The 12,630-nt window shown below is 44.6% G+C and overlaps 1 protein-coding gene across 1 annotated transcript; it reads right to left on the reverse strand.

Moving 5' to 3' along the window:
• Positions 1–841: 841 nt before the first annotated feature.
• Positions 842–9,455, reverse strand: LOC115124407 (membrane-associated progesterone receptor component 2-like). The gene is made up of 3 exons (XM_029653838.2): positions 9,086–9,455; positions 2,491–2,646; positions 842–1,196 (listed from the first exon to the last, which is right to left on the reverse strand). The coding sequence occupies exons 1-3, from the start codon at positions 9,426–9,428 to the stop codon at positions 1,099–1,101; spliced, it is 597 nt and encodes a 198-aa protein (XP_029509698.1). The 5' UTR covers positions 9,429–9,455; the 3' UTR covers positions 842–1,098.
• Positions 9,456–12,630: the final 3,175 nt, after the last annotated feature.

A 12,630-nucleotide genomic window follows, 5' to 3' on the forward strand; every position in this document is an offset into this window, starting at 1 on the left:
TGGTTTCAGCATGACAATGCCCCCATGCACAAAGCAAGGTCCATACAGAAATGGTTTGTCGAGACCTTTATGCCTCTGTTCACATTTACACAACAGGGACATCGTAAGGAAAATTCTATAAAAATGTTTGTGTTTTAACTATTTCAAATAGACTAACAGCACAAAGACAAGTTCATGTCATTCAAAAACCCCTGAAACAGTTTCATCACTGGCTTCTGTTAGTGCTGATCTGTATGGTGAGGAGTCAGGCCAGGGCCCGCCCATCCAGGACTGGGCTATCCAACCAGAGGAAAATGAGGGTTTGAGAGGGAAGAAGAAGGAGGAGGGGGTGCTTGAGAGGGAAGAAGAAGGAGGAGGGGGTGCTTGAGAGGGAAGAAGAAGGAGGAGGGGGTGCTTGAGAGGGAAGAAGAGGAGGGGGTCTTGAGAGGGAAGAAGAGGAGGGGGTCTTGAGAGGGAGGAGGAGGGGGTCTTGAGAGGGAGGAGGAGGGGGTCTTGAGAGGGGAGGGAGGGGGGGTCTTGAGAGGGAGGAGGAGGAGGAGGGGGTCTTGAGAGAGGAGGAGGAGGGGGTCTTGAGAGAGAGGAGGAGGAGGAGGGGGTCTTGAGAGAGAGGAGGAGGAGGGTCTTGAGAGAGAGGAGGAGGAGGGGGGGTCTTGAGAGAGAGGAGGAGGAGGGAGGGGGTCTTGAGAAAGAGGAGGAGGAGGGGGGGTCTTGAGAGAGAGGAGGAGGAGGGCTCTTGAGAGAGAGGAGGAGGAGGGGGTCTTGAGGGAGGAGGAGGAGGGGGCTTGAGAGGGAAGAGGAGGAGGGGGCTTGAGAGAGAAGAGGAGGGGGGCTTGAGAGGGAAGAAGAGGGGGGGGGCTTGAGAGGGAAGAAGAAGAAGGAGGGGGCTTGAGAGGGAAGAAGAAGAAGGGGGTGCTTGAGAGGGAAGAAGAGGAGCAGGGGGGCTCGAGAGGGAAGAAGAGGAGCAGGGGGGCTCGAGAGGGAAGAAGAGGAGGAGGGGGGGGGCTTGAGAGGGAAGAGGAAGGGTGTGGGGGGGACAGGTGCTGTCAGCTGTTTGGGTCAAGGCTTTGGTTGGTGGTGTGAACAGAACAGGGCAACAGTTCAGTCATGTTTCAGGTGGTCCTTGATGTCCTCCTCATCTGTGTATTCTGACGGCTCATCCCCAGGCTTTAACAGTCGACCAACATAATCATATTTTTCTGAAATGAGAGATCACAAGGGTCAAATCAAACCATATTGCACCCTAATCAAGCACCAACATATATCCTACCAGGGCCTAAAACAAAGTAATGTGCTATATTGCTCAATTTAATGTAATACTCTGACCTGAGTCTTTTAATCAAAATATCAGACAAAAACATTCAGCTGGCCCTTTAAGGTTACCTTGGTAACGCGGCAATTTCTGTCACGTGTGCCTGTGAGAATCTCACTAGAGGCAGATGTCTCTTTGCCAGCAATAGATGCAAACCAACATTGAAAAGCAACCAAGCTTGTGAACAAAACAATGTTTAAATAGCCAAAACACACAAGGACTAAGTCTCACTTTGGTAGACATTCGAGTAAATTAGACAAACTTTTATGCCTGTGCACATTCCTTCTAAAATCTTTCAGCAGCACTTTCTTCAGTGCACACAGCCCCCCAACTTTGTAATGCGAGGTGGGATAGCTATAATGTTAGGATTCAGATTTCTGTCCATTAACAGCATGGAACAAAATGACAGAAATACTTTGAAAACAGCCACTGCAGCATTTATTCTACTAGAACTCACAACTGGCACACGTGCCCATACTTTTATTTTTTATAAAATGCTCACACTGTAAAGACCTGAGTGTGACTACCTGCCATGGCTGGTGAATTAAGACATTCATACCTGCCAACGTGGCTGGTGAATTAGACATTCATACCTGCCAACGTGGCTGGTGAATTAAGACATTCATACCTGCCAACGTGGCTGGTGAATTAAGACATTCATACCTGCCAACGTGGCTGGTGAATTAAGACATTCATACCTGCCAACGTGGCTGGTGAATTAGACATTCATACCTGCCAACGTGGCTGGTGAATTAGACATTCATACCTGCCAACGTGGCTGGTGAATTAGACATTCATACCTGCCAACGTGGCTGGTGAATTAAGACATTCATACCTGCCAACGTGGCTGGTGAATTAGACATTCATACCTGCCAACGTGGCTGGTGAATTAGACATTCATACCTGCCAACGTGGCTGGTGAATTAGACATTCATACCTGCCAACGTGGCTGGTGAATTAGACATTCATACCTGCCAACGTGGCTGGTGAATTAAGACATTCATACCTGCCAACGTGGCTGGTGAATTAGACATTCTTAGCCGCCAACGTGGCTGGTGAATTAGACATTCATACCTGCCAACGTGGCTGGTGAATTAGACATTCTTAGCCGCCAACGACAAAATCTACCCGCATCTGGCAGGCGTTTTAGGTCCTGTATCCTACATATTGTTACAGCTTACCCATGAACTGCCTCTCCCACTCTCTGACTGACTCCATCTGAACAGCGTTGAGGTCTGACAGGTCATCATACTCCTCCCTCAAGGCATCTTTCTCCAAACAGAACGTGGCCAGACCCCTCGATGCATCCCGGCCCGCAAAGATACCATAAGGACCGTCTGTAGGGAGAGAGACAGTATATTAAACAGAATATATACCTACTGAATTTAACTACGGATCAGGTCTATAAGGACAGTCCGTGTGAGGGATCCTCAACTACCGGGACCGTCCGTGTCAGGGATCCTCAACTACCGGGACCGTCCGTGGCAGGGATCCTCAACTACCGGGACCGTCCGTGTCAGGGATCCTCAACTACCGGGACCGTCCGTGTCAGGGATCCTCAACTACCGGGACCGTCCGTGTCAGGGATCCTCAACTACCGGGACCGTCCGTGTCAGGGATCCTCAACTACCGGGACCGTCCGTGGCAGGGATCCTCAACTACCGGGACCGTCCGTGGCAGGGATCCTCAACTACCGGGACCGTCCGTGGCAGGGATCCTCAACTACCGGGACCGTCCGTGGCAGGGATCCTCAACTACCGGGACCGTCCGTGGCAGGGATCCTCAACTACCGGGACCGTCCGTGGCAGGGATCCTCAACTAGATCCAGACGCGGAATGATTTCTTGCGCAGAAGGTCGGGGGGACCGAACATAATTCCAAATACTTTGTAGACTACAAATTGATCGCAAGAAGCCCAAACAGATATTTGATTGTTATCAAACCTTGCTAACATTTGCATACGATCACATGGAAATACTTAATGAATTTATCCTCTCAGCGATACGCCATCCCATCTGGTTTGCCCTTAGTGGGACTATCATTTGTTTTTCAACAAGTTAATGACCCAAAACACACCTCCAGTCAGTGTAAGGGCCATTTTACCAAGAAGGAGAGTGATGGAGTGCTGCATCAGATGACCTGGCCTCCACAATCACCCGACCTCAACCCAATTGAGATGGTTTGGGATGAGTTGGACCTCAGAGTGAAGGAAAAGCAGCCAACAAGTGCTCAGCATATGTGGGAACTCCTTCAAAACGGTTGGAAAAGCATTCCAGGTGAAGCTGGTTGAGAGAATGCTAAGCGTGTGCAAAGCTGTCAAGAAGGCAAAGGGTGGCTACTTTGAAGAATTTAAAATAACTTTTTTGGTTACTACACGATGCAATGTGTTATTGTCTTCTCTATTATTATATGATGTATAAAATAGTAAAAATAAAGAAAAACCCTTGAATGAGTAGGTATCCAAACTTTACTGGTACTGAACATTTGCAATAAAAATAAGTACCTGTTTTTGCTTCATCATTATGGGGTATTGTGATGTCATTATGGGGTATGTCATTATGGGGTATTGTGATGTCATTATGGGGTATTGTGATGTCATTATGGGGTATTGTGATGTCATTATGGGGTATTGTGTGTAGATTGAGGATTCTTTTTTTATTTGATCAATTTTAGAATAAGGCTGTAACGGTAACAAAATATGGAAAGAGTCAAGAGGTCTTAAAACTTTCCGAATGCACTGCAAGTACTGAAATTTAGGCCCAAGTAAGTTACAGTATTAAGACTAAACAGGATACGCTCTTAGCCCTAAAGCTTGGTGGTGGTTATACAAGTCTGCTATACTAAGCCTACCAATAATAACAATAAGGAGCTGTACAAAAAAGTCAGCAAACACCGGACACGTACGATGTGTTTACAATACCGTAATAAAGCATCATTTGTTTGAACGCAACTTCTGGGTTAGCTAGCGTTGGCTAGGTACCTAGCTAGCACCAATACACCCAGCCTGAAAACAATGACCAGTAAAAACTGCAGTCATTTTCATTCTTAGCAATGATTTAGGAATCCTTGTGAGTATTAGCTAGGTTGCCACTTGTTGTTCACCTATTGAAATGTAACTTCAGTTCATGAAAATAAATTGCTACTTGCCAATAGCATTATAAAGTCAAGAGAAGAAAATGCCTGGAAGGAGGAGAGATGACTATTATTATTATTCGACCATGCTGGTCATTTATGAACATCTTGGCCATGTTCTGTTATAATCTCCACCCGGCACAGCCAGAAGAGGACTGGCCACCCCACATAGCCTGGTTCCTCTCTAGGTTTCTTCCTAGGTTTTGGCCTTTCTAGGGAGTTTTTCCTAGCCACCGTGCTTCTAAACCTGCATTGCTTGCTGTTTGGGGTTTTAGGCTGGGTTTCTGTACAGCACTTTGAGATATCAGCTGATGTACGAAGGGCTATATAAATAAATTTGATTTGATTTGATGACTAGAAATGATTCGGTTGATTGTTTTATGTGTTGATTGTCGGAGTAGAGGACCTTGTGCATTTCAGGTAAAATAACAACTCAATGTTTATATCCCAGGACATATAAGCTAGCTAGCTAAATTGCCAAACATATTTAATGTTTTTCGACCCCAAATTAATATAATTGGTTCAGAGTTTGTTTTGATATTTTAACCTGCGTGTTGTGATCGCGTTTGGTGTGGGGAGACAAAATACATTTATGCACGGAACCCTCGGAACGCTCAGCCGGTTTGGGTTCCATGTTAGACCTCTGCGTCCACGTGTGTGTGTTAACTATTTAACAGTACTAGGGTGCTTAAAAAGGCCGCAAAACATGTTTATATCGGTATCGGGGTTTTTTGGCATGGAAAATATTGGATATCGGCCAAAAATGTCACATGGGTGCATCACTAATGTGAACAATAAATGATAAATAATACCAGAGGCTGGTCTAAAGAAGAAAGTGTCAAATCTTTATTACAGCAAAGATTAAAAACAGACTCATTTGTGAAATTGTTGCATGAGAATTGGTGCTCACAGAATCAGTAGACTATCAACCAAACAGGCAACAGAAGCAGGATCTGTCTCATTTCTGTACATATACAGCATACGGATGAGTCGTAAAGCCCGGCACATTAACAGTTAGGCTATTGATCACACACACACTGGTCTCTACCCACACACACACACTGGTCTCTACCCACACACTGGTCTCTACCCACACACTGGTCTCTACCCACACACTGGTCTCTACCCACACACTGGTCTCTACAACACAACAAAATTTGATTTAGATTTATAAAGCCCGGCACATTAACAGTTGGGCTATTGATTATAGACATAATTAAGTTGGAGTTTCCTCTCTCCTCACTTTTCTTAGAAAATAAGTCAAGGGCTGTTTCCTTAATACCTCCCTCTGCTGCTGCCTCCATTGTTCGCAACGCCATTATGCCAATCGCAACTTGGGTCTAGGAAAAGGCGCCAATTTAAAACCACACTGATGTGTTTCAGAACCACGGACAGCGACCACTATCCAACGCAGGAGAACGCGCATATTATAAAATCATTTTTATTAGTGTTGCACCATTGTTCTTACATAATATAACCATATATAACCACATGCAATTTCAGTAGCACATGTCTTAGTGATGGACTGGGCCATCCCAACGGCCTCCACAACGGATCCACTCAGGCCGGCGTGAATCAGACAGGTGTTTTATACACCATGATATTCATGTTTTTGCTACTGCTCGACTAAAGAAATCCCGGTCGACCAACAGCCTATTGACCAGTCGACTAAATGGGTTCAGCAAAGTTAGCATAGCATTAATCCTCAGTATATGGCTGGTTGGTCAACCTATAACGTTACTAGCTAACGTGATGTGATCTCAAAACAGTTAGCTAATGATAGATATCAGTAGGATCATTTAGCCAGCTTGCTAAATTGACTACATCATTATTACAGAGTCCTACCTCATTACTACGGAGTCCTACCTCATTACTACGGAGTCCTACCTCATTACTACGGAGTCCTACCTCATTACTACGGAGTCCTACCTCATTACTACGGAGTCCTACCTCATTACTACGGAGTCCTACCTCATTTCTACGGAGTCCTACCTCATTACTACGGAGTCCTACTAGGAAGACAACATCTGCATTTTAAAGGACTGACATGAGAATGATACTGTCCATCTGCCTATGAGAGGGCTATTTTGTTTGAATACTTCAGTGATATTTCTGCTGTGTGCAGCCTTGACAGATCCCATGGGATGATGCAGCACCCTACACTGATAAGCCTATTCTTTGCCATATTATACAGCCCTGTTCAGACAGGTATTACTTGACGTTGGTTGTGTAATTATTATACAAGCATGTGCGTTATTCCAGAGGACGATTCATACATGATCAGAAAAACTAAACTGCCCTCTGTAATGAAATTGACTTGTGACGGAAGCCTGGATGTTTTTATTGTATTACCTCATGTCTAGACAATAATACGCTACACTGACAACTCGTGCTTGGCTGCCAAATGTACTGTATAGGTCTCCCCATTATATTTTTTAAAAGTGTGATCATAATCATACATTTTAGCGATCCTTCCATAGATGTCCTTCCTAATAACAATGCCCCTCAATCTATTTGAGCAGCTGAACAGTATTTGCACTTGACTGTTTATAGATGAGACAGTGAACTTGGCATTTCCCCAAAGGTTTAGCGGTATGCTGCTTTGTGATCTATTGCCTAGGACAGGGCTCTCCAACCCAAAGGTTTAGCGGTATGCTGCTTTGTGATCTATTGCCTAGGACAGGGCTCTCCAACCCAAAGGTTTAGCGGTATGCTGCTTTGTGATCTATTGCCTAGGACAGGGCTCTCCAACCCAAAGGTTTAGCGGTATGCTGCTTTGTGATCTATTGCCTAGGACAGGGCTCTCCAACCCAAAGGTTTAGCGGTATGCTGCTTTGTGATCTATTGCCTAGGACAGGGCTCTCCAACCCTGTTTTTGTAGCGTCACCATCCTGTAGGTTTTCACTCCAACACTAAATAATTACCTGGTTGATAAACTGAATCAGGTTAGTTTACAACGGGGGTTGTAGTGAAAACCTACAGGAAGGTAGCTTTCCAGGAACTGGGTTGGAGAGCCTTGACCTAGGACACCAACAGACAGCCAGGGTTTCATTAAATAAGCTTTATGCAATACTTTATTGCAGCATTTAGGCCCAATTAAACTGATGTATTTGGTGACGTTCAACTTCAATGCACTGGCACTATGAAGAATTGCTTAACCACACTCATTACCAAGATATAGCTTATACGCACGGCTCTGTCTCTCCCCCACCTGCACGGTTCTGGCTGTCTCTCCCCCACCTGCACGGTTCTGGCTGTCTCTCCCTCACCTGCACGGTTCTGACTGTCTCTCCCTCACCTGCACGGTTCTGGCTGTCTCTCCCTCACCTGCACGGTTCTGACTGTCTCTCCCTCACCTGCACGGTTCTGACTGTCTCTCCCTCACCTGCACGGTTCTGACTGTCTCTCCCTCACCTGCTCCGCTCTCTCTTCACCATGGCAAGCACTAGTTTTGTCTTCCGACTGTTGCGTGTAGAATAGCTCAGCCTACTCATTGATAGCCCCTACTTTAGTGAACTTGCACGAGTCGTTGCAAGCCAAGAAATTGCAAAATACAGCACTATATATTTTTTTGTTTAAAAAGGCAAGTCAGTTAAGAACATTAAGAACAAATTCTTAATTACAATGACGGGCGGCGTACAATAGGACTCCCGATCCCCTAACCCGGACAACGCTGGGCCAATTGTACGCCGCCCTATAGGACTCCCGATCACGGCCGGTTGTGATACAGCCCGGGATCGAACCAGGGTCTACAGTGAGGCCTCTAGCACTGAGATGCAGTGCCTTTAGACCGCTCAGCCAAACGGGAGCCACTTTTGATGACCGGTTATGACAGTCTGCCTGGTGGCCGACATGCTCCTCCCGTCTCTCTCGCTTAGGCTCTTTCTTTGCTGAAAGATGTGTGTTTTCGAAGTAGACTACGGTTTCCTCTTTTGCAAAAATACTGAATCTTAGGAGTCGATTCCAAGCTTTGACACCCAGAATTGGGAGTTGATTAACAACTCACACAGGGGCTCGGTTTCGACACGCTTTTGGGAATAACTAGCTAGATAGCTCACGTTAATTAACTGACGTTGCTCTTGGTCCCTGCTTAAGCAAAAGCTAATCAGTCTGTTTAGCTAGCGAGTTAATCTGCATTTGTACGTTACCTATGTAACAACAAGTTACGCAAATGTTAACGTTAAATTATCTAGTTTACTTGGGCTAGCTAGTTACATTAAATCACCAGCTAGCTAACGTTAGCTAGTGGGTAGGTCTATAGTTTTTTTAAACAACCTGATGCCGTTTTTTTGTGGACATTTCAGTAGTACTTTGAGTGATGTAACGTTACCTAGTTAACATGCGTTGTTTTTGTAGCCAACCTACGTAAATTAGTACAGTAAACATGCACACGTGTCTAACTGCAACCTAGAATAAACTAACGTTAGCATTGCAATGGCTTGTTAGCTAACATTGCAAAGTGCCAGACTAACTAGCTAGGTTAGTTGGCTAACGTGCTAAATGAAAACACTAAAATAACTGCTTGTGTGGCTAGCTGCTAATGGAGTTAGTTATCCGGCTAACTTTACCAAGCTAGTCGAGGTAACTATTGCGCCCAAACAACCGATATCATCCAGTGTGTTATTTACCATTAACGGATCCTTACCTCGGCCATAAAACGTTTTGCCGGTGGTAACATCGAATACTTTCATATTGACTGCCATCATGATCCGGGGGTTTTGCAGTCCATCGTATTCCCCAAGTTGCTCCAAAGTGAAATCACGTCTTCTCATCTTCGGCAGAGACGAGGCCTCGCTTCCCTGGGCCGCGTCAGCACCAATCCGTTTACCCCATCGCCGATAAATAACATAGCAGATCGTAACCACTACAACTAAAATACTTAAATTTAACAACATCCCGCCAAGACTGAACCCGTCAGACTCCTCTGAAGTCCCCGGTCCGCCACTAGTATCAACAGCTCCAGTCGACCCGTCTCCGTCATCCGCCATATTGTCGACAGCGCCTACCACAAAGACCCGCCCACCTGGGGCTCCTCGTCAGATATGATTGGCCCTTCTGCAATCATTCATGGAGCTCACGCTCCACTGCGGACAAACACAAGCGAGAAATGTACTATTTGTTGAAGTGATTATGACAACTTGTGTGTTTTTAGGCAAGGGAATGCAATTAGCAGTTTCTTAAGGTCACTAAACACAGTTAGCCATTTAGAGTAACGATTAAGGACAGGTCTTTCTTGTGAAATAAATAATCGTTCGTAGGCATTTTTAACAACGCTTTTTTTTCCTGATGCAAATCAATTTATTGCATCCGCCATGGAGTCCAGTTTCATAATATTACCTTCTGTCCTAGTTGTTTTCCGTAATTTTGAAGTAAAATCGGAAAACAAGACTTATTTTAGGGCATTTTTCACCCTGGCAGTTCTTGAGCGCGGTGCACCAACTCGTCTTTTCCCACCCCATTGAATGCTAGCTTCTCTGTTTGTAGCAATGACATTTACTAGCGTAAACCTTGTGGGTTAACCGCAAGTAATTTGACATTAACACAACCACTTGGTGAAACCACAGATATAACAATGAGAGATATTTCACCAGATGTTTAAATGTGAAGCGTCCGGTTGGCGTTTCCGCTCTCTACCAAATATGGTAGTGAGAGGAAGCCCAGTGGCCGGCCGTGAGAGAAGATGGAACGAGATGGATTTTGGCCAACATTCTGCTAATTTTCTCATCGGTGAAACATTTGATCTCAATATAGTTTTTTGTTTCCAAAACTAGAATCTGTTAGGAACAGAGTGGACTACGTAGACATAACCCTTTGCCGAAGGTGTACAAAAAGGTGCGTTGTTTAAATGGAGTAAAAAGGCCAATGGAGTTATTGCCCAGGTGTCATAGTAGTGCCAATTCCTTGCATGTTCTGCCCTATCCATCAAATGTTAAACATTTTCTGGTCGTGGTTAACAATACTATTTTCAGAAAAAGGAATACAATCTTATCGACACACAAGTCCTTGTCTCCTTTTTAAGATGTGGCCAATTTAAACCGCAATAATATATATTTTTTGCAAATAAACTACCTTTATTTTTAAACGATTTTTTGGTTTCTACATGGCTGCTGTGTAATTTGATATGCATAGACATCTGTTCCTTCATAGACATCGAGTATGAGAGTATGCTGCTGCAGTTCACTGAGTGGGTCTATCTAGCGCATTGCTAGGCAGTTTATGGTGATTTGGAGATCTGAAGCAGTTGCCGATTATGAGCCCAGCGAGTGTAGCGACAGAGGTATGTAGTACTCACAGATGGCCACAGCGAGGCGCAAGAGACCCATACTGTTTTTTTGGCAGAAAAAAACCCTAACCATTCCTGAGGCCTTTCTTACCCTAAACCTCCTTTGTTCCCATTCCTAATCCTAACCCTTAGGGAGAGCCAGTTGCTTTTACCTACAAATAGGGCTGTGGAGGTCATGAAACTTTGTCAGCCGGTGATTGTCAACCAAATAATTGCCAGTCTCATGGTAATTGACCGTTAATTAACATAAACATATTGTGCATCTCCTGGCTCCCATGCATAGCCTACAAGTCACTGACATTTGGAACATCTACATTTTAAAAAGTCTAATTAAACCATTATTTATTTTAGACAGGTCTAAAGAAACACGATATGAAGAAAATGTAGTCTTTTTCAGAAGAACAGAATAGAATGAGTTGTCCTTATCTTAGGCCGTGATCTAGCTATGCCATATGTCTGTGGGCTACACTAGTTCATTTAGCAGGCAAGATTTGCTTGGAATTCCGTGGCATTATTTTATATTATTTTATAGTTTGAAGAATACAATTGAACATAGCAGAATAAAATGGAACAGTTATTTTCTCCAAATGATTTGGGGAAGTGCGCAAAAGCGGCTATTCTGTGTTGGTTAATTAACAAAGAAATAGGTCCTCCTCTTAATTTAGAGTTATTTATGTTGTTTTTGTTGTTCTACAAATGTTGGACTATATGTTTTGATTTTTAATCCATTCTTAGGCTTCATGATGCGACTCTAATGATGATTTGAAAAGCTCTGCTGTACACACTTCATCAGTCTCTCATTTGCAATTTGACTGGCACTTGATAATGCAGCATCCCCTCATGAAAGGCTTGAGCTCTGCTGTACACACTTCATCAGTCTCTCATTTGCAATTTGACTGGCACTTGATAATGCAGCATCCCCTTTGTTTGGCCATAATGCCCCCTAAAAAAATCCATGCCTTTTGCGGCCAGTGGCCAACCCTGTGTGGGCTATACTCGGCCTTGTCTCGGGATGGTAAGTTGGTGGTTGAAGATATCCCTCTAGTGGTGTGGGGGCTGTGCTTTGGCAAAGTGGGTGGGGTTATATCCTTCCTGTTTGGCCCTGTCCGGGGGTGTCCTCGGATGGGGCCACAGTGTCTCCTGACCCCTCCAGTCTCAGCCTCCAGTATTTATGCTGCAGTAGTTTATGTGTCGGGGGGCTAGGGTCAGTTTGTTATATCTGGAGTACTTCTCCTGTCCTATTCGGTGTCCTTTGTGAATTTAAGTGTGCTCTCTCTAATTATCTCTTTCTCTCTTTCTTTCTCTCTCTCAGAGGACCTGAGCCCTAGGAACATGCCTCAGGACTACCTGACATGATGACTCCTTGCTGTCCCCAGTCCACCTGGCCGTGCTGCTGCTCCAGTTTCAACTGTTCTGCCTTATTATTATTCGACCATGCTGGTCATTTATGAACATTTGAACATCTTGGCCATGTTCTGTTATAATCTCCACCCGGCACAGCCAGAAGAGGAGTGGCCACCCCACATAGCCTGGTTCCTCTCTAGGTTTCTTCCTAGGTTTTGGCCTTTCTAGGGAGTTTTTCCTAGCCACCGTGCTTCTACACCTGCATTGCTTGCTGTTTGGGGTTTTAGGCTTGGTTTCTGTACAGCACTTTGAGATATCAGCTGATGTACGAAGGGCTATATAAATACATTTGATTTGATTTGATTTATGCCCTTGGGCTGAAAATAATAATTATAATTCCCTCCTCCCAACTGGGCTCCAACGCTCCTCTCACTCACACGGCTCTCCATCACATGATTGGGTTTTTCTCACAGGCTATAAGTAAAAACAGGCACGTTGGCAGTCATATTTTGAATATAGATACACAACGCAGAGGATGAGAGGATTAAAAGCTAGAGTACTAA

The sequence above is a fragment of the Oncorhynchus nerka genome, linkage group LG18, assembly GCF_034236695.1.
Source record: "Oncorhynchus nerka isolate Pitt River linkage group LG18, Oner_Uvic_2.0, whole genome shotgun sequence".
Classification (NCBI taxonomy): Eukaryota; Metazoa; Chordata; class Actinopteri; order Salmoniformes; family Salmonidae; genus Oncorhynchus; species Oncorhynchus nerka.